This window comes from Jaculus jaculus, chromosome 15 (assembly GCF_020740685.1).
Source record: "Jaculus jaculus isolate mJacJac1 chromosome 15, mJacJac1.mat.Y.cur, whole genome shotgun sequence".
Taxonomy (NCBI): domain Eukaryota; kingdom Metazoa; phylum Chordata; class Mammalia; order Rodentia; family Dipodidae; genus Jaculus; species Jaculus jaculus.
Genome location: NC_059116.1, coordinates 75,706,341 through 75,733,604, shown reverse-complemented (window position 1 = coordinate 75,733,604; position 27,264 = coordinate 75,706,341). Strand labels below are relative to the sequence as shown.

Genomic DNA, 27,264 nt, shown 5'->3' with positions numbered 1-27,264 from the left:
ATTATTTAGGCTCATCTATGATCTACCCCCTCCCATTAGACCCTCCTTGTTGATGTAAATGGGTCATGCACTGAGGGGTTAGTCCCCAGTTATTGGTATGCTAAATGTCTCTGCAAATCATGACCCAACATGTGACTCTGACATTCTTTCCGCCCCCTCTTCCGCAATTATGACCAAATGCCTAAAAACCAACTTAAAGACAGGAAAGTTAATTTTGGCTCAAGACTTGAGAGGTTTCAGCTCAATATGAGCTGACTCCGCGGCTCCCGATGTGAAGTGAGGCAGAGTAACAAGGCAGCTGGTGCCTGTGACCACAGGCCCTACTCTGTCATGCTAGCTACAGGCAAAGAGCACACGGGAGACAAGGGGTCAAGGCTGACATACAGGCTTCAGAGACATGTCCCCCAGTGATACACTTCCACCAACTTGGCCCGACTTCAGGTGTGTCCAGTGAAGTTTCAGTTAACTCACAGTTTCGCACATTTCTTTCTGAGGGACCACATACAAAGACTGATCATGTCATGCATACCTTCCTCTGAAGTCTGGGTGAAAGTCTCCCTGACTCTATAATTCATGAGATCTGCATGCCTAAAATCCAGCACCACACATATGAAGCCAGTGACTGCTGTGAGCTCCGGGTCTCTTGGACCAGGACTGCAGGAGCCTCTGAGTTCCTTCACAGCTGAGCTTCTGGAAACAGTTCTTACTTCATACTCCCTATTCAGCTATGAAATTCAGTTGGTTAGTAACATGATTTTAAATGCTATCCTTTGTTTCCCAAAAATCATTTTACCAATAAGTAAACTATGAAAAAATAAATTTACTTCTCATAAAAATACCATAAGTTATAGATTAGCCAGTTATAGGACATAAACTGGAAAGTCTAGTGGAAGAAGTAGATGCGTGAAAAAAAAAGTACTCATTTGTTAGGTATCTGTTAAGGAGGGTAATCCTCCTGTTCTTTCCTATTTTTTATATGTGACAAATAGAAGGACTACCTGTCTCTCACAACATATTACCACCTCAAAATGTTTGCTTAGCAAATAGAATGTCTAGAAGGTCTAGAAGGCATGAGAAAATCTAATAAACACAATATCTCCCTGTTGGAAACCAGAAGCCCTGTTTACTGCTATTATAAATGATGTGGGTTTCCTATTTTCAAAATATTTCCTCTGTTACTGAACTGACTGAATGTACAAGAAAAATTGATTCAAATCACTTCAAATTCAGGGAATAAGAATTCCAGGAAACAATGCAAAAATAATGTCATGACTTATCATGAATAATAAACTGTCATTCATCCCTGACTCAGAAGGTTCAGGATTTCTACCTCAATCCACAAAAACATGTCACACTTGATTTGTTAGCTCACAAGTTATAATTTCAGACATTTCATAATTCCTGGTAGTGACTTTGACAAAAATTTAGGAGTCTGTAAATGGGAAGTTGTGGAGGTATAGGAATGTTAGTGTCTTTTTCAGTAGGTTGGGCAGTAATGTTCCACTGAAAACTGACTTTTATCAAAAGTTAGAGTGAGCTGTATGGATGGATATGGGTGAAGGAGACATATCATGGCACACTGGAGAGAAAACCCTGAGGCTATGAGAAACAATGCCTATGTAATTTACAATGTCTATTCTGATAAGGGAACCAACATTGCCTGGTTATGAGGCACAGTCTAACATGTAACAAACAAAATAAATTGTATAATTTTCAGTACAATTAAGCAATAATCCTTGATCTAGTTCTGAGTGAAGGACAAAAATGTTGTCATGATGTGAAATCTTCTAGTTCTGGCTAAGATTAAAACTCCTGTTATAGAGAATGAGAAGGGAACCTTCATGAGGTAGAATCCCATCTCCCAACTTACTGGTACCTGGTGTCCTTCCATCCATAAAGTTACAGTTAATTATGTTAATTGCATGTTAACAATTATGTTAAGCCTTCCAGTTTGTTGTGAGTTATGAATATGCTAAAGCCTTTTGACAGTAAGTATCTACTTGGAAACTAGAATGACAGACAACTCAAGACCTAGATTCCATTTTTACAAGAGAGGAAACTCCACAGCTGATAGTAGCCAATAAACATTACATCTGAAATTGCCAAATAAGATCACTTTCAAGGAAATGAACTTTTGAAACAAGATGGAAAAAGGTTGAATGAGTTATACCTATACACATTAATCATTATAAGGTTATCCTCACTTCTTTTTTCTGATTGTAGATTTTATGTGTTTGAACAGAAATGAATCAAACGTATACCAACAACCACAATTCACCAAACAACGACTGATCCAATGAAATAATCATCTCTACACAGTCACAGTTTACTCATTCATACACATCCTATATAGACAGAGAATCTTGAAATGGAGACTATCTCTTCTCTTTTCACAGTTTTGTCTCTAACCGTGTCCCACTGTCACCCAGTCTATTCTTCATTATGTTATGCATGAGAAGTGAGAAGACCCCTTGTAGTAAAAGCCCAGCACTGCTAGTTTGTTAACTTCCTCAGCTACTCTTTGGAACCTGGTGGCAAAGCAAAACTTGTTAGTTGAGGATCCACTTGATGGGGTTCTGGCCACATGCACTAGCCTACACATCCTCTCACTATCTGAGTATTTCTGCACTGGTTTTAGTCATGAGCTTTCCCTTCCAGGAACCCCTTTATTCTAAAGAATCCCTGGTTGGTCACTGACATCACAGGTTTCCAAATAGACCTACATTCAATAATTTTGCTACAAGTATTTATTCATGGGACTTGGATTATAGTGTTATTTATTTTGCATGGGCATGTATGAGTGTTTGTACATGTGTGTACAGGTGTGTATAGACATGTGTGTATGTGTATCTGAAGGTAGATACTGAGTACCTCCTTCTATCATTCTCTGCATCACTGATTAAAACAAGATCTTTCACTGAACCATCAGTTCAACAATTGGGAATGTCTGGCTAGGAGTTTGTTTGGGTATCCACTTGTTTCCAACTTCTGAGAACTGGAATTACAGACACATACCACCATGCCTAGCACTGTGTGGGTGCTGGGGACCCAAACTCAGGTCCTCATGCCTGCTTGGCAAGCACTTTGCCCACTGGTCCATCTCTCAAGGCAAGTAAGAAAACAGTATTCAATCTATAAAAGGAAGATACATGGTTGTAAATATATAACAAATAAGACACAGACCCTTTCCAAAAGCATCAAAGAGAACATGCTTTGTCCTCCACAGTTAAAACTAGAGAATGACAAATGTCTACACAGACGATTCAATGGAGTTTCAATGAGCATTTTTCTTACTGAGAATAGTCAGTCATATAGTCATATATATATATATATATATATATATAGTCATATAGTCAAGGTCTGCGTAACACCTACCACAATTTCAGCCTCCCTAGGAAAAGCAGGTGTACTACGTGAGACTTGGTTTCCAACAAGTGCTTTGGCGGCAATAATCAATATCTAAAAGTTAGAGGTGGTAAGACCCTTTCCAAATCTAAGTTCAAAGACTCCTACAGAGGGCAGTTTTATAAATGACAAATAGTGCACCCTGTAATGTTAATTATTTCATTAAAGCCACTCTGCATGCCAGCAATAAATAACTATTGAGACTGGAAAATGTATATTCTAAGGATATAGATTTATACATAAGAAACTACATTGAAATTTGTAATAGGTGTTTTTTTAGAACAGTCCATCACTAAGTTTTACTATAGATTGTATTATCATGAAAATATTTTAAATGTTACTCCCTAGTGGAAAGAAATCCCACAAATATTATAAAGTTCTAACAAGATGAATGCTCAGATCTTTGTAATGAGCATTTCAAACTTTTATAACATCAGAGTAATATTCAGTTTTCAATTATTATTACATGTTTTGAATATGATGGTTCATTGTAATTCTCACAAATAATGTAGAAAACAAAAATTTTTTCTGTGAAACCATGAAAATGTAGTGCAGTGTTCTTCCAGAGTCTGAACATCACATCCAAAAGTTAGATAAAATATATTTGTAGGGCTGGAGAGATGGCTTAGCAGTTAAGCGCTTGCCTGTGAAGCCTAAGGACCCCGGTTTGAGGCTCGGTTCCCCAGGTCCCACGTTGGCCAGATGCACAAGGGGGCGCACGCGTCTGGAGTTCGTTTGCAGAGGCTGGAAGCCCTGGCGTGCCCATTCTCTCTCTCTCCCTCTATCTGTCTTTCTTTCTGTGTCTGTTGCTCTCAAATAAATTAATTAATTAATTAAAAATATATATATATATATATATATTTGTATAAATGAAATAATCTACTTTATATTTTTAACCATATCTCAGAAACTGTAAATTCTGAGTATAATTAGAAGGGACAAGATAGTGATTCCTACCACCTTATCCTATTATTGCTTTTATTATAGGATTTTCTAGAGAAGCAGAACCAAAAGAATGAATATGTATTATGAAAGGGATTTGTTACATTAGCTTACAGAGTACAAGATGACCAGCCCAACAGCTGTCTATAGGCTGGAGAGCCTGAAATCCCCTCAACAAGGCTGGGTTCTTGAGTAGCCTCACTATGGCACTGAAGGCCTAGAGAACTAATCCTCAGTCTACGTTGGAAGGATGATGAGGCTACTGTTTGAGAAGGGTGGAAGGAAGCACAGGGTAGGCAGATGCAGACACTATTTTCAAGTAGCAGGGGCAGTCAGACAAGAGGCCTGTGCTCTCTTGGAGCCTCTTTGCATACAGGTCACAGCCGGAAGATCACCCACGCTGAAGAAATGCCTTTCCTCCTTCATCAGTCCTTCCTAGAGATGCCTCCACTGACCGACCCAAAGGCAGGTTTCTTACCGATTCCTAATCCATCAAGTTGACGACAGAACTTAACTATCCCAAGTATTTTCTGTACCATTTTCTCATCGCTGTAACAAATTACTGACCAGCTTAAGAAGACAAAGGGTTTTCAGCTTCCAGTTTCAAGGGGAAGTGTCCATTATGTAAGGGAAGGCATGTAGGCCACACAGGAAGCCTGTATTACAACTTCTCATCAACACAAAGAAAGTAGAGAGAGCAGACAGGGCTGCGCCACAGCACTGTAAGGCTGGCCCAGTGATACACCTCCTCTAGCAAGGCTCCACTTCCTAAAGGAGGTTCTACAACCTTCCAGGGCAGTGCCACCATCTCGGAATTACGTATTCACACATAAGCCTAAGGGGGGCATTTTACACTCACACCACACACACCCCGCCCTGATTGACTCATATCATCTGCACTCAATTCACCTTTAAAAGTCCCCATAGTCTTTACTAGTTCCAATGTTTAAATGTCTAGTCTCATCTGAGATTTAAGATAATCTCTTAATTCTGAGCACTAGAAAATCAAGACACAAATTATATTGTTCCAATTTATGATGGCCAATAAACATTCCCTTTTCAAAAGGGAGGAACGGTGACATAGTAAGGAAAGATTGGACAAATGCAAGTCCAAAATCCATCACGGTGAACATCAAGTCCTATACCTCCATGTCTGACATCTCAGACTCATGATGACAGCCTCTGAGCTCAAAAGGCTTGAGTGGCTCTCCTTACCCCTCTCCTGATGCTTATAGCCTTTCTCCTGAACAGAATCTATCCTAATCCTACAAGTTTTTTTTTTTTTAAGTGGTTTCTTTTTTTTTTTTTTTAATTTTTTCTGTTCATTTTTTATTTATTTATTTGAGAGAGACAGACACAGGGAGAAAGACAGATAGAGGGAGAGAGACAGAATGGGCGCACCAGGGCTTCCAGCCACTGCAAACGAATTCCAGACGCGTGCGCCCCCTTGTGCATCTGGCTAAAGTGGGACCTGGGGAACCGAGCCACGAACCGGGGTCCTTAGGCTTCACAGGCAAGCGCTTAACTGCTAAGCCATCTCTCCAGCCCAATCCTACAAGTTTTATTGGCAGATGCCCCATGGTCATAGCATCTCCAAAATCCCATGGTCTCCATTGAAACTTGCAATTCACCTTTACAATTTCATACAGTGGCCTCACAGAGCCTCTTTACAGGGAATCTGACCCTGTCCCACATTGCTTAGTCTTAGTGGCTCTTTGGAACTGTGGTCACATATCCCATGGCGTCTTCAATCTTTAATATTTCCAAAACTAGTAGTATGTGGATGATGCTGCCAAGTTCTGTTGTTCCATCGGAATGAAGCTTGGCCTCGGAACACAGCTATAAAAGCCTCTGTTTGCTCACTTCTGGAACAAAAGACATCCTTCAACATCCTTCCTTTAGGCCTTTTCCTTTCAATAAAATTTGTGTAAGCTTTCAGTGGAGAGGATCTTGACTTCAGGTCACCCTTCCGACTTGCCTAGTACATAGCAGTTAGGTTATTGTTATTTTATTTTACTTTACTTTTTTAAGCATTTTGTCAACAACATCCATAAATATGAACAATATATATATGATCATAATCCCCTCCAACCACTCTCCTCATTCCAAATTCCCCTGTTACTTAATCCTATTTTCTTTCCAACTAGTCTCTTTCCTATTTTGGTATTATCATTTTTTCCTCTTGTTATGCAGGTCATGTGTAGGTAGCTTGAGTCACTGTGAGGTCTTCAGTACCACTTCTTCCTTTGATTCTTACATTCTTCTGTGTACCACCTCTTCTGCAACCTTGTAGGGTGTGGCATAGATATCTCACTTAGTGCTGAGCACTCCACTGTCACTTTTCAGCACTTCGATAAGATTTGACTCTCTGTGCTGGTCACTGCCATCTGCAAAGAGAAGCTCCTCTAATTGAGGCGGGAGCAGCATTAGCACATGAGCATGGGCATGCAGAGGGCAGTTTGGTGGGCATAACGGATCCACTTAAGCAAACAACAGTAGCAGTTTACCTGCTATGGCTTATGACCATCCCAGGTGACTAGATTTCCAGTACCAGACATGAACTCCCTCCCATGGAGCAGACTCCACGTCCAATCAGAGAGCAGTTGGTTTTGGTCATTACAGACATGTCATCATTGCACTAGTTGGTACATTGGCCTGTCTGGCAGGCTGTAAAGCTCACAGGGCCCATTGCTGGTTAAGACTGTTGATGACTTTTCTCCCCCACAGGCTGCACACCTCTTTCCATTATCATGGCATCTAGTCAACAGGGAGGAGGTTTGCAGCTAAGTGCCAGTTTGATTTCTCAGTTACCTTCATTTCAAGCAGGGGTAATCTCTTTAACAACTGTACCCAAAGAGGCTAAAGTCTCTAAGACTGGAGTATCAAATTTGCTTACATTTTATTCTGTGTCAAACTATATATTTTTTCATATATTGCATACATTTAGCTGCCTTTCATTGTACATCTGAATAAAAACAGAAAGATGAAGCCAGACCATAAACTCAAGGCTTTTCTGTCTTAAAATTTCCTCTGCCAAACACATTAGTCCTTTGTTCTATTTTTATAGTCCTTTATTCTTAAATTTTACTTTATTCAAATTCTCAAGACATTGGCATTATGTAGCCACATTCTTTTCCAGAATAGCACATGAACTACCTCTAGTTCCTAATAGAGTCACTTTTACTGTCTGAAAAAGCTTAGCCTCTTCAGCCCATATTTTTCTCTGCCTTGTGTTCTTCCAGAATCTTACCAGAATGACTCAATAAGCTTTGCTCACAGAATTCAGGCTTCTCTAGTCCAAAGTCTCAAATCTTTCCACATTTTCCTCACAAATCAGTTTAGAAAGACAAAAAGCCACATTGTCAGAGTCACTGAGGCAATAGCTCCACTTGTAAATACCAATTTTCTGTCAATTACTTTCTCATAGCCCCACTGCTCTCTGAAGCTGTAATAACAGTTAATAGTTTCAGAGAGAGAGATCAATGTGTTTTATTTTATTAACATTTTTGTAAAGGCTTTTAGCATTTTATTTATTTATTCATGTAATTGAAATAGAGAGAGAGCAAGAGGCAGATAGAGAGAGAGAGGGCACATCAAGGCCTCTAGTCACTGCAAATGAACTCCAGATGCATCTGGCTTATGTGGGTACCAGGGAATCAAACCTGGGTCTTTAAGCTTCACAGGCAAGCACAGTAACCACTAAGCTATCACTTTCTCTATTAACTTTTTTAGTTTTACATGCATTTTCATTAGGACTATACTAATAATATGTCTATGTTCTTGTAATTAACTCTGTAACTCAAGAGGTCACTAAAGAAGAAGGAGGAAGAAGAGAAGGGGAGGAGGAAGACAGAGGAGGAAGAGAAAAGAAAATGGAGTGATACAGTAATGAAATGGAGCCTATTAGGTAAAGGAAGGGGGTCAGCAAGAATGGGAGGAGGATAATAGAGTGCTATGGGGTGAATATGAATAAAATATACTACATATGTGTATGAAAATGTCATAATTAATTAGTTATTATATACCTCTGAAGAACAGATATGCTTTGGAGAAATGGAAGCTGATTCCATTGTTCTTCTCTATGTTTTTTCAAAACTGTACTTAGAATACAATGGAACAATGTCAAGGTCAGAACAGGAAGAATGACAGTTTATTTCAGAAAAACTAGTTATGCCTTTTAAATAGTATCTACTGGGCATTGAACATTTTCAAGGAGAAACTGAAATATGCCAACCCTTTAAAATATATTTCTTAAATATCAACCTACAAAGTAGTTACATTCAATCTAACTTTTAAATTATTTTAGAATTAATAAATAATGATTATGTATAATACGGTGTTACTTTTATTTCTAAATACATTGTAGAAAGATTTAACCAAAGTAATTAACATATCCAGGATGTCATCAACTTGTGTTTGAAGGACAAGGACAGCAATTTAGGTTTCTCAGCCCATCCAGGGATTCAAGAGAGAAGAAAGAAGTACTTAATTGAGTGGAACTCTGAAGAGATCCTTAGGTCTTTGGTACTAAACTTTTAAATAGGAGCTAACATTTTCTTCATGGGGGTGAAGATGGTCCCCACTGCTGTCTAGCTTCTTCCCTGATGGTGGGGTGACCCAGCATGTGCTTCCTCCATGCTCATGAATCCACCATGAGCCCTCATCAGAGCAGAGTCCACACTGTCCTCATGCTGGTTTGCCTCAAAAACCAGTAAACTAGGAAATGAGGTAGACTTTTAAACACTGTTTTTAAAAATATTATTTATTTATTTATGAGAGAGAAAGAGGCAGAGAGAGAATGAGAGAGTGATATAGAGAGGGAGAATGGGCAGGCCAAAGCCTCTACCCACTGCAACAAACTCCTGATTCATGTGCCACCTTGTGCATCTGCCTTATGTAGGTACTGGGAAGCAAACCTGGGTCTTTAAGCATCACAGACAATCACTTTAACTGCTAAGCCATCTCTCCAGCCCTTAAACACTATTTTTCAGAATATAAATTAGCAAGCAATTATGGAATATAGAAGGGTCCTCTTATCTATTTTTAATATTTTATTTTTATTTATTTATTTGAGAGAGGATAAAAGGCAGAGAGAGGTACCCCAGGGCTTCCAGCCACTGCAAACAAACTCCAGATGCGTGTGCCACTATGTGCATCTGGCTTAAGTGGGTCCTGGGGAATTGAAGCTGGGTCCTTTAGCTTTGCAGGCAAGAGTCTTAACCACTAAGCAATCGCTCCAGCCTGGGTACTCTAATATTTTATGTACAAAAAAAATTAATATGAAAAATGAATCATAAAAGTAGCCAAGGGTGAGGAGTAATTATCACAGAAGGAAAACAGAAGAACTTAGTTGGGGAGCTATATAGAAATTTGTGTGCCCAGGGCATTGAGAGAACTTAGTTTTGGAGATATATAGAAATGTCATGTGGCCAGGATATTGAGAGGTCACACTGGAACTTAAGAGAAAGCCAGCTCCTTGCTGGCTATCCCTCATCATGCAGGAAAGTGCTATTCAGGCTGCTGGGGATAGTAGCCACCAACAGCGTGAACAGTCAGGGGATCCTAGAAGCTACAAAATCAATCAGCCCCACCAGGCTTATACACCTGTGCAATAGTGCACACAGTCTATGCCAGTAGTCAGTGGCTCTCTGATGGGACATTACAGACCTGTTCACTGGGAGGGAGCTCATACTTTGTACTGAGAACCATGTCAACATCCTATGGGTACAATAATCATTGATTCCAGAAAAGTTCCCACTAGTATTTTACTAAGGAGTAGCTACATCCATCAAAATGTCTCCCAATCAGTCAACGCTTCTCTCACTCTTGGTTAGAGAATCTTTTTCTTTTTTTAATTCAGATGGCAATGAGAGATGGAGAGAACCAAGGTCCATCAATATAACAAAGGAAAAAAGCCTATGGCCTAGTGCCCAAGTGACATCACAAAGGAAGTAGTCATGAAACATGAGTGCTGCTCTCACTGGTAGCCTGACAAACACCTCCAGGGAGATGGAAATAGACACTGAGAATACTTGAAAAACTCATCAAAGCAGAAACCCAGAAGATGCAGAGAGCTCAACAATAAAGTGCACTTACAACACACCCACCAAGACACTGCCACAGAGTGGGCAGAAAGATTGTAAGAGCCCTGGACAGTGTGGGAAGGAGTATCCGCAGGCATTTTCTCTACCCACAGAGTCTGATTGCTGCCTTCGTAACCCCATAGTGAATACCACTGGAATGATGGAGGGAAAAATAGATATAAGAAGAGAACATGAAAGGAATGGAGCCAACATATGATTTGTCTATATAGTGATGTTCCTAATTAATAAATGCAAAAAAAAAAAGACTTGAGAGGGAAAATAAGAGGAGAAAGTAGAGAAACATATTATAAATTCAAGAAGCTCATCTAATGACTTTATACTAGTGGCAGAAAAATCTATTAGAGAGAAATAAATAATAGCTCTTTTCCAGAGCTAAGAAAGACAGGTAGAAAGGATCAACAAGTGCCAAGCAAGCAGAATGAATAAGAACCCACAAACCAAGGACATTTAAGAAGTCAAGGACAAAGAACATTCTAGGAAAAAAATTATTGAGATCAGACTTCTAATCAGTAGCAAAAGGGGCTAGAAGTCAATGAAACAACTATCTTCAGAGCTGTAACAAGGTTATATTGTATTTTTTACAAATAAAAGCTCCCATGGATTACTGGACACACCAGACATGCTCTGATGATAGCATGTGGGCTGAGGAGCACACCTGAGGAGCACAACTGGCCGCCAGCAAAGTCCATGTCCAGACACATTACCAGCCAATGTGAGGGTAAAACAAAGACACACCCGAAAGTGCAACAAAAATGAAATGTTATGTCCCTTGACTGTTGTATTACAGGTAATAAAGAGTTTCTCTTTGTCAAAACTATGCAGCTAAAATGTATGCATTTCTGCAACATAAATTTTACAAAAAAATGAGTTAGAACAGTAATTCAATTGGGTGGATAGTATGTGAAGAAAACATCGACCCCCCAAAAATAAAAGAATGTAGATGATTTAAAATTTTTAGTATGGGCTGGAGAGATGGCTTAGCAGTTAGGCGCTTGCCTGTGAAGCCTGAGGACCCCAGTTCTAGGCTCAATTTCCCAGGACCCACGTTAGCCAGATGCACAAGGGGGGGCATGTGTCTGGAGTTCGTTTGCAGTGGCTGGAAGCCCTGGCACACCCATTCTCTCTCTATCTCTCTAACTGCCTCTTTCTCTGTCTGTCATTCTCAAATAAATAAATAAAAATAAACTAAAATTTGTTTTTAAATTTCAGTGATGTTATATGAAATTTCTTGATATAGTTTTGTTTATTTTATGCATGGCCTTTTCACTAATAAATGGCTAAAATTTGTTTGCTTTAATTGTACATATAGAAATATATTCAACATGCATAGTGCTGGCTTTCATAAAGATATTTTTATTCAAGTAGGTTATGTAGTTTGACATATTTGCTTCCCATTCTTCCCTTTCTCCACACCCTCCTCCTTCACCTTTTTTCCTCTAGACTCCTCTTTTATTCTTATGTATGTGTGTGATATTATATATCTATTTCAAATACAGATCCTCAGATGAGAGAAAACTTGTGATTTTTGTCTTTTTGAGCCTGTCTTATTTTATTTAATATGATGATCTCCTGTTGCATCCATATCTCAGCAAATGACATAAATTCATTGTTTTTATGGCTGAGAAGACTATTTGTGCAGATTCAATGCAAGCCCTATCAAAATTCTGATAATACTCTTCACTGAAATAGGAAAAACAAACTTAAAATTCAAGTGGAAGCACAAATTACCCCACTTAGTCAAAACAACCCTGACCATTTGAAATATTTCTAAGGAGTTTGATAATGATTTTTTTTTAATGTGATGTATGAAAACTCTCTGATAGTTATCCATTCAGTCACAGAATCAGTTCCAGTAACTCTTCTGTAGTCTACTGAACAAGACCAAGACCCTGATTGTCCTGTCCCTTCTCTGACTCGTTCACACCATTCAGCAGCACCTGCTAGTTCTCCTCTACTCAACAAGCCCCCAAGTCCAACAGCACATGCCTCTCATTTTCTCTCTGCCTGCATAATAACTTCTGTTCAGTCTCCCTGCCTGAAACTCTTTGCCTGACCCTCAAAGGTTAAAATCCTAGATACATTCTTTTCTGTTCTCTCTTTCCCAAGAGGAGCATATTAAACTGCCAACTATGAATCAATAGCTCCTAAAATGCTCATTTCCATCTCTGTGCACCAACTATGCACAAATTTTGCCGTCTTCCAGCTCTCCATGTCTACTTGTATACACTTGGGACGTCAAAGCCACTTCTGAACAATTGAAATCATGCTCCTTCCACTTCATTCAGCTTGACTTTTTTCAAGTAGCTTCCTAGTTCAGTGAAAGGAATTTCCATCTACACAGCTGGCATGGGAAGTCAGAAACTTGAGAAATATTAACTAATAAATAAAGGTCTGAAGAACAGAGAGTCCAGGCCCCAGTGAAGTAAAAGCTGGACTAACTGCAAGTGAACTTCTGTATGTGTCATGTCTTGTTCAAGGTCAGTGCCACTCATGTGTGAGTGAAATGACACACCCTGATCAGTTGGTTAACCTTGCCCTTTTATACTTCTCTAGGGCTTGGGAAAGAAAAATGTTTTAGTTTGGCCCTTGTAGTTTCTTATTAAGTATATGTATATATATTTATGAATTTTGATAAAATGTAAGTAGCATAAAATTTACCATTTCATGCATTTAAGGATTCATATCAACAGCATTTATTACATTTACAAAATTGGCCATCATAACCAATATCCTCTATTATGACTTTAGTCACCCCAAACAAAACCCAGTATCCATTAAATTATAATTTCCTATTTCTCCTCCCAAGAAGTTTGAAAAACCATTATTTTACTTTACAAATCTGAGCTTTTAAGAATCTGATATAGATACGATCATCAACTGTGTGCTTTACTTTCATCTATGACTTACGGTTTGTGAAGTGAGGTATGGTGTGTGTGTGTGTGTGTGTGTGTGTGTGTGTGTGTGTACGTGCGCATGTGGGTGCACGCATGGATGTAGCAAAAAAGTTCAGGTCCTGTGTCCAGACTACTCATTTGGGTGTATTGCACCATGTCTAAGTAGGCCAGATGGAGACCTGGATTAGTTGAGAAGCTTAAATCTAACAGACATGATTTAGTAATACTCAGCAAATGCAAACTAGACAACGAAGTAAAGTTGGAAGATATATAATCTTGAGTAGCATTACATGGGAGGGATTCAGCAAAGGTTTAACTGTAAGTGGATGAAAAGCGGGGTAGGAGGTTTCCAGCACTGACCAAAAAACAAGTGTTTGGCATGGTCAGTAAATTCCATTTTGTTCTAATCGTCCAGCAGAGCTTTTGTTTTTCTTTTTAAAAAGAAACATTTTCCTCAGATTCCAATGGTAATAGACCTTAACTCCAAAAAATTGCAAAGTGTTGATGAAAAGAGACATTAAAAATAGTCATTGTCACACCATTCAGTAAGACTTACCACCTACTGTATATGGCACTGCTGATGTGAGTATATTTTTTCCTGTTGTTACTTGTCATGTGAAAAGACCTTAGTTGTAAATTTTAAAGTGATACATTAATATAAAAATTACAGTTACTATGTTACTACTTCATATTCCATTGTATGAATGAATCAGTTTACAAAATTATTCAAAATTCACACCCATTTAAGATTTTTCCCAATTTTTCATATTTGGAATGTTGAAAACATTCATGAACTTTTTGAAGTATGTGTGAGCATCCTGCATACTTGCTAACATATTTCTAAATTTAACACAAGTGAAAACAGTGAATTCCAAACCTCTATGTCTATGATTTCAAAAAGTTTTGACCACTTGGCCTCCGCGAAGTAGCGTGCACACTGTCTTCTTATTTCACGTGCCAGGACTCCATTCTAGCCAGCCCAAAGTGTAACACGAAGAAAGAAAACATAGTATATATTTGACTAATAGGTAGTTTAAAATGCCTCATTTCCTTATGTTATTAACACTTGAGCTTTTATTTTGGGTCAAAATTTGAAAACCTACTCAATAGCCACTTAATTCTATGTTTCTGTGCCCTGTGTTAAGATAACTCATTGTTTCAAGTAAAATAGAAACAAGAAGGGGCTTCATCATCGCAACAACACTATTAAATTAAAATAATGTATAGAGTATTTAAAAAACACTTCTGTCACATAATAATTTGGGATCGCTTTGTAGGAATTTTCTCAAGAATTCTCTTACATAAAAAGTAACTGAACTGGTGCCAAGTCTTTCTTCACATGTGGCATGCTGCTTAAACGTACTCCTTACTCCTCCCCCATGCCATTGGCTAGGTATTAGTCAGACATTTGGTGCTATAACTTCCATGTGTTCACTGTCCTGTGGAGGCAGAAGGAGAACGTCTGCTGAGCCAGAGGAGTGACAATGAATTTCAAACATCAGCGAATGGAGCTCAATGATGGTCACTTTATTCCTGTACTGGGCTTTGGCACCTATGCAGCTGAAGAGGTAACAGGAGTAGTTTGGGGGTTGAGGGTTCTAAAGAAAATACACCTAAACAAATGAAAATTGGCATGACTTGTCAAGCCATGCAGTGCCTGTGTGACCCTGAAGCTCACCTGTTGCTCAGTTTTACCAGTTTAGAGCTATGCCATATTGAAGAGAGAGGCAGAGTGTACCCTATATCATCGACTTATTCTTCTGCTCATTGGTTTTTCCTTCTGTTTCTGTCTGCTTTTCAGCTAAGGAGAAAAATTTAAAGTTAATATGATTGCCAGATAATATTTTAGAGCTTTTAAATATATACTAGCCATTTAAGAACTGTCTGCTGAAATCATATCTCATTTTTATTTCTTTTGGTCTTTTGAGGTAGGGTCTCACTCCAGCCCAGGCTGACCTGGAATTCACTATGTAGTCTCAGGGTACCCTCAAACTCAAGGATATCCTCCTACCTCTGCCTCTCTGCCTCCCAAGTGCTGGGATTAAAGGCATGCACCACGCCCAACTCATTTGTCCATTTTTAAATTGGATATATTTTGTTTAGTATTCTTAGTTCCAGATTTATTCTCAATAGTCTTCTTTTGTGAGATGATGAATAAATATTCCACTATTCTTTGTGTTGTTTCTCCACTCTGTTGACTGTTTCCATCATTGTGCAAAAGATTCTTAACTTAATATAACCTCATTTGTCTGTTTACTATTGTGTCCTGTGCTTTAGGAGAAAATATCAAAAAATCATTTTCTGCACAGTGTTCTCAAGCCCTGCGTCTTGTTTTCTTCTAGCAGTTCCATAGTTTCAGTTCTTACAGTAAGATATTCAATGTATATTTGAGTTTATATTCACACAGGCTGGGAAATAGTTGTAAAATTTGAGTCTTCTGGAAATATAGTTTTCCTAGCATCACTAACTGGGGGTCTATTCTCTCTCCAGTGTATAGTTTTGGTGCATTTGTTGGGAATTATTTTGAAGTATTAATTTATTTCTATACTGCCTATTCTCTTACATTGATCTACATGTTGGCTTTTATGCCAGTACCATACTATTTCATTTCCAATGACTCTACAACTTTGTAAGTCCAAATCTGGACTGTAAAACAATAATTTTAAATTTTATTCTAGCTATAATGTTGCTAAAATTATAACCTTTGTAATTATATGGAAATCACTGAACTGGGTGATTAATGCTGTCCTCCAAAGTCAATGACTAACCAGTGATTTTCTGGGTCTGAAAAGCTTGCTGAGTTGTCCATCATTTTTTAATTTTTTAAATTTATTTATTAGAGGCAGTGAGATAAAGAAAGAGGGAATGGGCCCACCAGGGCCTCTAGCCACTGTAAACAATCTCCAGATGCATGTGCCCTGATGTGCATCTGGCTAATGTGGGACCTAGAGAATCGAACCTGGGTCCTCAGGCTTCCCAGGCAAGTGCCTTAACTGCTAAGTCATCTCTCCAGCCCTGTCCAACATTTTAATTGAAATAAAATAGACCCTGGAAAACTTGGATATATCCATTATCTCAAATTCAAAACTAACCCAAAACTTGGGTAAACATGGTTCTTTTAAAAGTCACTGGTCTTATCAGTCATGTGAATCTAAATACTACTTTTGGTTATTTCTCTAGGTTCCCAAGGGAAAGATTGTGGATTGCACAAAATTAGCTATAGCTTCTGGGTTCCGTCATATTGATTGTTCTCATTTGTACCAAAATGAAGAGGAGGTAGGACTGGCTATTCAAAGCAAGATTGAAGATGGCACTGTGAAAAGGGAAGATATATTTTATACTTCAAAGGTTTGTACATATAGTATGCAGATGTGCAGATCAGTGAAATGGAATGTGGCTTGCATGGCATTTGCATTAGATGAGAGGTTGGCAGGCTGGGTTTGTTGGCTCATCATTATCCACCACGTTGGCATGTGGTGTTCAACACTGAAAAGAGAGAAATGGTTTTTCATCATTTCTACCTTTAAATTTGTAACTTCATTGTAAAGTCAGCATGCTTTTCTGATATTCAGCTTAAATCAGTGATTTAATATGAACCATAGAATCAGGCAGAACAGTGCTATGACCATGACTTTCTTATCTCCTGGGCGGTTTTAAAAAAATTATCATCCTGGCTTCCGGTCAAGATGGCGACCGCCTAGCTGCACTACAAACAACGAGGGAAAAAAAAGATAGATGCAGATCCTAAGAAGAGAGCTGCCCCAACATACCTCAAAAGGGGCCCAACTGAAACTAAGGACAACAGGCGAAATAAGCAAGGGTGATGTTTTCCTGTGAACTGGATACCAGCACAAAGGGGAAGGAGATCAATGCAGAGAAAAATCAACTCCTACCAAATCAGAGAGCCAGAGCCTCAGAGGCCCCCAACACCTCAGCACTGAAGCAGACCAAAAATGAACCCAACATGGCTCAGGGAAATCTTGCGGAAGAGGGGGCGGAAAGAATGTCAGAGTTACATGTTGGGTCATGATTTTCAGAGACATTTATCATACTAATAACTGGGGGCTAACTCCACAATGCACGACCCATTTTCAATAACAAGGAGGGTCTAATGGGAGGGGGTAGATCACAGATGAGCCTAAATAATGGTACCAAACTGCCTGTATTTACTGAAAAGAAAACTAATAAATTAAATTTAAAAAAAAAATTATCATCCTAAATATTAATTGTAACCTTTATCATTAATATAGAACATTATAAGAGGACTATTTTAGTATTAGATGTGGCCATGGTGTCTAGTGCCGTGCCCAGAATATATTAAATGTGAAAAAATATTTCCCACTGAGTTTGTAAAACAAGGGGTACTTAATATTCCCCCCTAGGTTGAGATAATAACAATATTAAACTTCTTTACAAAAACTTATGAAGCATCATGTCAAAAATGGGTTTTATTAATGAAGTAAATTTTTATATCTCGAAAACTTATTTTCACCAGACTTACTAACAATAACCACCTATATATGGCTAGAAAATATCAGGGAAATTTTAGGATGGAAGAGAATATATTTCCTATTGCCATCAGTCTCTTACCAGTTGAAAAAAGTCTAAATATGAGGTGAGAGAAAGATATAGATTTTTATAGTTTACTAATTCTGAACAACTTCCATTATTCAACTGCTGTAGCTTTGGTCCACTTTCCATCGACCAGAATTAGTCCGCCCTAGCTTGGAAAGATCCTTGAAAGAACTTCATTTGGACTACGTGAATCTCTATCTTATTCATTTCCCAGTGTCTCTGAAGGTAGGCTATATCAACCTATATGACTTCACCTATCAGCATGACCATCATTTTTATGGGAGATTAAAGTAAGCTTCTAAAATTTTATATAAAATTAATTTACTAGTATGAGTTATAAAACAAATCATGGTAACTTACGTAAGAGTTTACCGCATTATGTAGATGAGTGCTGAAAGCCAAGGATAGATAACATATTAGGTGAAGGCTTTGGAAATATATCGGTTTATCCATACCCATACCTTGCTTCTATGTTATTCGAGGTTTGGTTAATTTTTGTCTCCCCCATTTTTACTGGTGGTAAATACATCCTTGGACACCTCAAAATCATAATAATTAATATCTTTGAGCATGAAAATTTTCTTGAGAAGAAACTTTATTGATTTTTCTCACTTGCATGGGTTTGTGTCAGTCATATGTTCAGGAAGGTAAAGATTATTGATTGAAACACTGATTATTTGCCCTAGGTCAAGACTGCAGCTTACTATTTCCAGAGAACGAGGCCATCTAACCATTGACTTTATCAAAGAAACCCAGGCATTCCAACAGTTTTTGAGATCAACACAAGTTGGGCTGGAGAGATTGCTTAGTGATTAAGGTGCTTGCCTGCAAAGCCTGATGACTAAAGTTTGATTCCCCAGTATCCAAACAAAGTCAGATTCACAAAGCAGCACATGCATTTGAAGTCTGTTTACAGTGGCTGGAGATCCTGGAATGACCATTTTTTTGTCTATCCCTCTCTTCTTGAAAATAAATAAATAAAACTATTAAAATAAAAGAAAACAACATAAGTCAACTAGAAGACTCCATGATGACATATTTTCTTTTTGAGGTAGACACTTATGTAACTCAAGTTGGCCTCAAACTTGAGATATATCTGAGAATGACCTTGAACTCCTGATCCTCCTGCCTCTACCTCCTTAATAGTGGGGTTACAAGCATGAGCAATTTTATGCTGTGCTGGGGGCAGAATACAGGTCTTTGTGCATGCAAGGCAAGCAGTTTACCAACTGAGCTACATCCTCAGTCTACAGGAGTACATTACTCATTAATGTCCATAGTAGATGCAAGAAAATAAAATAAGCCTATCAGCCAAAGGTATTTTTAACAGCTCCACATGAAAACATTTTCTAATATATGTATGTAGAATGGTGTTTCATGCCCATTTTATGCAGGTTTAGTGCCCAGCCATAGATTTATCTGTCAGTATAACTATCAGGATGGGAGCATGGTAAGATCACTGTAAAGACTGCTTCTATTTCAGCCAGGGGATGAGATTCTGCCAAAAGATGAGCATGGGAAATTACTTCTTGACACAGTGGATCTCTGTGCCACATGGGAGGTAAGTACTTATGCTAAGTAGCTCAAAGGAAAGGGGAGGGAAAGATAGCCACACATGAGAAAAGAATATTCTCCCTTGCTGTAGAATGATCTCTACAGTGATGGTTTTGCTAAGTGTCAGGGAAGAATGATCACTGTAATGCTGTAGAGCAAAGTGAGAGAGAGAGAAAAAAAATAGTGAAAATGGCAATTATCTGTTTTCCATCCTGCGTAATAAGTATTCTGTTTCCTAGGGAGAACACAGGAATTCTTTCTTGTGTCATCATCTTTTCTCCTGTTTTATTTTTTTCTTTACTGGTTTTTCTTCTCAGTTCCCTTTGTTGTGTGTGGCGGGGGTAATATGTGTGTGGAGTATATGTGTGTGTGTCCAGATGCTCACATCAGATGAGAATGTATGTTAAGACCAGTGGAAGATGTTAGGTACCTTCCTTTACTACACTTCTGTCTCATTTCCTTTAGACAGAGTCTGTAACTGAACTAAGAACTCCTGGATTTTTGCTTAGAGTAGATGAGCCGTGAGCCCCAACAACCCTCCTGTTTCTGGCCCCCTCAGAGCTGGGGTTACAGGCATGCATGCCATGCCCCACTTTTTCCATGGCTGTAGGACATTCAACTCAGGTCCTCATGCTTAAATATCAAGCGCTCCTACCCACTCACCTTGTCCCTAGTTTTTCTCCTCTTAATCAATACAAAATAGCGCACAGTGCTCTTCTCTCTAGCAACCCAGACGGTCATTTACATCAATCTGCCTAAGTTATTCTTCACCACTTTTTTCCTCCCCAGGCCATGGAGAAGTGCAAGGATGCAGGACTGGCTAAGTCCATTGGGGTGTCCAACTTTAACCGCAGACAGCTAGAGATGATCCTGAATAAGCCAGGGCTCAAGTACAAGCCCGTGTGCAATCAGGTGAGATCCCTAATCCACCTTCTTTGGTTCTTTTTTCTGTAGTACTGCCAGGTTATTATGTGTCCTCACCACTTGTTCATCTTTCTTTTATACACTAGAAGATACTAAGTATAGAGCCTCTGTCCAGAGTTCTTAGGGGACTCATAAACATATCCTTGCCTAATAAAGTTGTTGTGTTGGGTTGAGGTCATTAACCACACCTCAAAGGGAAGGTGCACTTGTGCCTGAAGTATGAATGATACCCAGAGGCTGGATGAGTAATGGCATACTGCAGAAAGTGTGTATATGATGTCAGATCTTGTGAACAGCAATCAAGGTTGGAATGAAATCAGGAGACCAGTAGTAAATGCTTGTGTAGGGCTTATTTGCCCAAACTCTTTCTCTTATATGTGGTCTCAGGACTCTTTCTCAATCAACATCATGGCCAAAGGGTTACTTCATCTCGGAAATGTTATTTTATTTTACATGCCTATAAAATATATAATTTTTCATGTATATATTTTAAAAATCATGACCTCATAGTGATATTTTCCATTCAAATTTCATCCCACTGTGCCTTATTTTATTCAGCTTCTTTCTCTTTAATACTTCTTCTTGTTAGTAATGAGTTTTCATGCAGTTTGATCCCTTTCTCTATTGTCCATCGACAGGTGGAATGCCATCCTTATCTCAACCAGAGTAAACTGCTGGATTTCTGCAAATCAAAAGGCATTGCTCTGGTTGCCTATGGGGCACTGGGAACTCAACGATATAAATACTGGTAACACAGGCAATAAAAGTCATACCTAAGACACAATTGTTTATGACATATTTTTAGTGCTGCAGTTGTAAGGTTTCTGTCTTTCACTCTCAGTTGGGGAATACATCTCTGAAAAGATCTCAGATTTTAATAATGCTGCTAGCCGACTGACTACATTTAAGAAATTCTGTAATATTATGGTCACCTTTATCTGTTTTGCAAGCTTGAAAACAAAGACAATATATAGCCTCTAGAATGTGGCATCTCTGTCTTTCCTTTAGTGTTGATGAAAACACTCCATTTCTCTTGGATGATCCAATTATTTGTGCCATGGCAAAAAAGTACAAGCGCAGTCCAGCTCTGGTTGCCCTTCGCTACCAGCTGCAGAGAGGGGTTGTGGTGCTGGCCAAGAGTTTCAAGGAGGAGAGGATCAAAGAGAACCTGCAGGTGATGAGAGGGTGCTGGGCCTCAGGGCTCCTTACACTGCATCCATTGTATTTTCGCTTGCTTTCCACAGTCCTGTGCAAATTATATCTCCCTTTCTTCACTTTCTGAAATACAATAATTATGTTAGGTGATTTTCAGTCTACAAATTATTTTTGTTTCATTTTGAACTTCATTTGAGAGAGGGGGCAGAGAGAGAGAGAGAGAGAAAGAATGGGTGTGACAGGACCTCCTGCCACTGCAAATGAATTCCAGATGTATGTGCCACTCTGCATCTAGCTCCACATGGGCACTTGGGAATTAAACTCAGACTTTAGGTTTTATAAGCAAGTGCCTTCAACCACTGAGCCATCGCCATCCTTCCAGCCTGAATGCTCATATATTTTAATAGTCATATATTTAATCATTTTGACGCTCACCTTTTTGTCTGGTACCTTTTTAAATCCTGCCTATTTGGAGATCATCTCTTTAAATTAAAATTTCACATTTACCATTAATAATAATAATGATAAAACAACCAAGCCCTAATAAGCAGGACTAATATAAACTTCATGTCTTTAGTTCATGATTCTGTGGTTTAAAAATTTTGCCTCAGTCTGACTTGACTTCAGTTAAACTATGCTGTCCCAGTCTGGGCTCTCTCTGGTACCCGCAGTCAGGTTTCTCATTCATATGGAGGACAGTAAGAACCCTCTGCTCCCCAAAATTGTAAACTATTGTCATGGTCTTTCCCACTCCCCTCTACATAGTTCTTCATCTTCCAGCCACTTAGCATAATCATGTTGCACAACGCCAAGGCTGGGGCTGACACTTGAAAAGACACTTCATGGTTGTGCCCATGACAGTCACAGGATGGCTCTTTAAAACCCTGTTAGCCAACCACGTTACAGGCCATCAAAGGTCAAAGTTTATGTAAGTAGCTTCTTCTACCTCTTAATGGGAAGTTTTAGATTCAAAGCACAGTGAGTTTGGAAGTGCATTTTAGGGGGCATTTTTATAATAACTATGTCACATTCATATATTCTTGTAGCAGTTACTTTCTTATTTTTGCAATAAAACATCTAACCAGATGCAATTGATAGAGAGAAAGGGTTTATTTCCAGTTTACGGTTTCAAGGGAAAGCTTCTTCACGGCAAGGGGCGATATCACTGGGAGTCACATCTTCACATTAGCCAAGAGGACATAGAGAAAGTGAGCTGAATGTAGCTGAGCTATAACCCTCAAGGCCTGCCTCCAGTAATACACTTCCTCCAACAAGACTCCTCCTCTCATAGGCTTCACAAACTAAATTTTCTGTTGCAGACAATTTAGAATCACTTTCACAATTCCCATCTAAAATAAGTACATTTGCTTGCTATTGTATTAATGTTGTTCATCTTTTGGAAACAATCCATTTTTTGACAATGCTGAGGTTCCTAATCCATGATCATGACATAAGTTTTCAATTATTTTGGTGGTGTTTGAATAGATTTCAATAAAGTTACAACTTTTTCTACTAAGACTTTGTGTGTGTTCTATTAGATGTATTCATAGAAAACTGATAATATAGTCAGACATGGTAGCGCACATCCCAGTACTAAGGAAGCTGAAGTGCGAGGATTGTCAGGAATTAAAGTTCAGCCTGATGAGCTCCAGGTCAGTCTGAGCACTAATAGAACCCTGCCTCAGAAAGAAGAAAGAAAAAAACAAAGAAAGAGAAAGAGGGGTGAGGGAGGGAGGGAGGGAGAGAGGGGAGGAGGAAAGAAGGAAGGAAAAGCAAGAGAAGAGAAGAAATGGGAAAGGAAGAAAAAAGGACAACAGAATAGTGAGAAATAGAACTAATAATTATTTTGTTTTTGACAATGTTTTCATGTATAAGAATTTTCAAATGTGCAGAAAAGTTTAATAAGTTTTGCAACAAACACATCTTACCTAAATTCATCAACTGTTTAATCATTGACATTAATTTTTATCTATGTAAGTATTTTAGGAATATAACACACAAGTTTGCAATTCCTTGGTAGAACTCTAAAATACTTATAGAGATTAAACTAGCTTTAATTCTATAAAATTAGACATTCCACAAAGTAATTCCTAAGTTCTTTGAACATGACATCATTACTATTTGGGAAATTTCTGACTTAAATAACATTGAAAATGACATTTTTCATATCCTAACTTTTAATTAGGCTAAATATATACAAATATGTGAAAATTACTGAATTATATGTTTCAAAACGTTGGGTCTGTATTTCTCTGGCTTTCTGTGAACATAGCCCTATCTGAACTGTGTCAGCTTTATTTTCTAAAATCATTTGCCTACACTTTATGTAGATCATAACATGAGATGATAGGCTAGAGATATTTTTCAGTGGTTAAGGCACTTGCCTGTAAAGTCCAAAGTACTCAGGTTTGATTACCCAGTAAAGCCAGATTCACAAAGTGGCACATGCATCTGGAGTTCATTTGTAGCAGCCCATTCTCTCTGTCATCTCCCTGTCTCTCTGTGCTTGCAAATAAGTAAATAAAATATTTTTTAAAACATTATATGTAATAATGGATTTTACCCAATATTCACTATTAACTGTTTTGCTTGATGTCTTCAAGAACTTTTGGGAAATTCTCAGATCTTTTTTTAAGAATTATCTCTGTACCAGATTGATAAATATGCTCCCAAATTATAATCTAAGAAAGCATTTCCACTGTGTGACAGGTGTTTGAATTCCAGTTGGCTTCAGAGGACATGAAAATCCTAGATAACCTAAATAGGAATTACCGGTACTTTTCTGCTGAGATGTAAGTTACTTTGGTTACTTTTGTAATTTTGTTTTCTGATATTTCTTCAGGAAAATATACATTATTATTATTATTAAATTTACCCCAAGTATAAGGCAGGCATGGATCAGTTAGAGTAAGGCAAAAGACCGGAGTTTCCTAGAATGTTCTTCCCAGACTCTGTCAGAATGTTGTTGGTAGACAGAGCACAGGGAGGGAGCCAGAGTGGAACTGGCTGCACGTCCGTCTCGGCCCTTCTTCATGGAATGTTCCGGGACAGCCGACATCACTGCTGCATCTGCATCCACCTTGCCTCCCTTTCCACCTTTCATTTTGTCATATAAATAGATTTTCATCCTGGATATTTAAGTGTAGCTTTTTAAAATATTTTAATATCTAATTCACATGGTCTTCCCTAAAATCTGTGCAATTTCTTATCATGTTAATGGCATTTTCACCAGCACTGTGGGCCAAATCAAAAAATCTCATTTCTTCCATACAACATTGTTTATTGGAGGTTGTGAGTTTAATGTCATTGATACTTTCAGACCCCTCACTTCCTTCCCACCATATGTTTGCTCAGAGCCCAAACACTACCTTTGTCTCAAGACAAATAGAACACATAGTATTGATATTCTGAGATACAGTGATGTGAAGGCAGAGAAAGAAAAGTTATAGTGAAAAGAGATTTATAATCTAGTAAATGGTATGCAACAGATCTTTACTGTCCTTCATACCATCTACAACTTTATAGAGTTTGGAAGAGAACATGTAATATCAAAGACATTAAGTAAGAAATTCCTCCTCATCATGGGAAATTTAATTCATAATGAAAATAAACATGATAGCGTATGGAAATAGTGTTAGAATGCACAATTGCATATAGTAAAAACTTATTAAATGCATTATTACCTGTTTTGGAAAAATACTGCTAATATTTTAATAATATATATAGTAATATATAGATTTAATAACATATGATGCTTTAATAGTACACATTGCTGACATTTTAATAATATAGAGAAAATGAATTTATGCAAAGAAATAAAAATGTTAAGCAATCAGTAAATTTATTCCTGTTAAGATTTTAATAATATTTGTTAATTTTTTTAATTTAATTTTTAATTTTTTTAAATTTAAAAAATAAGTAGTCATTTATCATTTTATATTTTGTGTTATTACTGTATAAAGATCTTACATTATTTCTATTTCTGAATCTGACACATTATTTACCTATGAGTTGTTAGTCAGTGATGAATGAATGACTAACACTGGAACAGAATTGCTCAGTTACCTGTATCATGCAAGAGTAATGTTTTTATTACTTTTATAATGTATGAATGTTGAGCACGTACTTGGGCTGGTCCCTTTCCAAACAAAGAAGCCGAGTGCATGCTATAAGGGGGTGGTCATCGTTGCTTTGTTGAGAGATGTGCATTTGAAGTGTTGACTCTGGATATTTTTGTGTTAAATTCCAGCAAAAGAAACACAGCTTAAACAGTTTTCTCATTATTTTTAAATTTAGTATAAAGTCATGTTTATGAAATTAAGAAAGGTAGTCTGTATGACTTACCAGAAAATAATTTGTTAAAGTTTTACCCTAAAAGCAGTGTTATAGAAATCACTTCTATAAGAGACAGTCATTAATTCCATTGTATATATATTTTTACCACTGCAGGTTTAATGGCCACCCTAACTTTCCATTTTCTGATGAATATTAACATAGAGACCTTTACAACAGCTTCTGCTATTGTGTGGAGAGTGATGCTGGAGGCTTCTCAGATGCTGATTCCAGACGCACCCCTCTAATCCATGCTGCTTAGCAACTCACACTCAGCCTCAGCGAGGCCAACAGGTCAGGAAACAAAAGCACTAAATTTTACACTCTTTCTGAAAATAAATAAAAAGATAAGGTCCTTCAAGCTTACCTCTTCCTTTGAGTGCTTTGAGTGCTTGCTGGAAGTCTGTGCGGGGTGGGGGTGAAAATCAAACTGTTGCTGGCATTTCTTGGGGGGTAGGTTGAGTTCTCACCCTCTAGGGAAGCAGTGGTGTGAAGTCACCTTCACACTGCTGGGCAAACACCCAACCAGAAGCAGATTATGGGAGGAAAGGGCTTGTTCCAGGTTCCGGGTTCCAGGGAATCACCGTCAATAGCAGAAGAAGCTGGCTCACTTCCACAGATGCCAGCAGAGATGACACCAGCAGCCAGCAAACTCGAGCATCCAGTCTTCCAGCCACTCTGAGTACACTCACTGTGGCTGTACTTAAGACATGCCCTGTGACACCTCCTCCCTAGCAGGGCTCTAGAAACTCAAGATGCAAGCCTAATCTTACTTTAAAAAATGTGCCAGGCATGGTGGTGCACACCCTTAATGCCAGCATTCAGGAGGCATAGGTGGAAGGATTGTCGTGAGTTCGAGGCCACCCTGAGACTCCATAGTGAATTCCAGGTCAGCCTTGGCTAGCGTGAGACCCTACCTTGAAAAAGCAAAAACAGAAAAAATGCCTGATTCTGGGTCCATACATTCAACCCATCACATTGGTTATCAGATAGTGATCAGTCAGCTATTTCTCCAGGCCTTTAAGCACCAAAACAGGCCATGGATGATCTGGAAAGTGAGGCACGCATGAGAAGGATGACCAAGCACCCCAGGGCTCCTCCCACTTGTTCAAGGATCAGAGCTCCAAGAAGCTGAAGGATGAGGTCTCTGTGGGAGGACTGGCAGGGAGGTGTCAGCCTAAGGGAACATGAGCCCTCAGGACGATGGTAGCACCACCCTGAGACAGATGAGAATTGCAGACAAGTGATGGCATTCCAGCCAAAAGTGGCCTGTATCCAAAATGGTACAGGTACTTAGGACTCGTTTCTATTGGCATAATAGCAAGCATTTCCATTGGATCTTCCAAGGTACTTGTAACAAAGCCCTCCCTGAGGTCTGT

General features: G+C 38.5%; 1 protein-coding gene across 3 annotated transcripts; it reads left to right on the top strand.

Annotated features, from left to right (window-relative positions):
* The first annotated feature begins 14,791 nt into the window (after positions 1 to 14,791).
* On the top strand, positions 14,792 to 26,045 carry LOC101613358 (aldo-keto reductase family 1 member C18-like). Of its 3 annotated transcripts, none has more exons than XM_012949633.2 (9): positions 14,792 to 14,913; positions 16,526 to 16,693; positions 18,029 to 18,145; positions 19,404 to 19,481; positions 20,264 to 20,386; positions 21,037 to 21,146; positions 21,407 to 21,572; positions 24,278 to 24,345; positions 26,003 to 26,045. In XM_012949633.2, the coding sequence occupies exons 1-9, from the start codon at positions 14,830 to 14,832 to the stop codon at positions 26,043 to 26,045; spliced, it is 957 nt and encodes a 318-aa protein (XP_012805087.1). In that variant the 5' UTR covers positions 14,792 to 14,829. The 3 variants fall into 3 exon arrangements, with proteins under 3 accessions (XP_012805087.1, XP_004662465.1, XP_044990896.1); XM_004662408.2 differs by having other exon boundaries at positions 24,263 to 24,345; XM_045134961.1 differs by lacking the exon at positions 19,404 to 19,481 and having other exon boundaries at positions 24,263 to 24,345.
* The last annotated feature ends 1,219 nt before the right edge of the window (positions 26,046 to 27,264 follow it).

Coding starts and splice junctions, on each gene's coding strand:
- LOC101613358 (XM_004662408.2), top strand. CDS start 14,830: ATGAATTTCAAACATCAGCGAATGGAGCTCAATGATGGTCACTTTATT. Junction 14,914..16,525: donor GCACCTATGCAGCTGAAGAG/GTAACAGGAGTA, acceptor TTATTTCTCTAG/GTTCCCAAGGGAAAGATTGT. Junction 18,146..19,403: donor ATTTCCCAGTGTCTCTGAAG/GTAGGCTATATC, acceptor CTTCTATTTCAG/CCAGGGGATGAGATTCTGCC.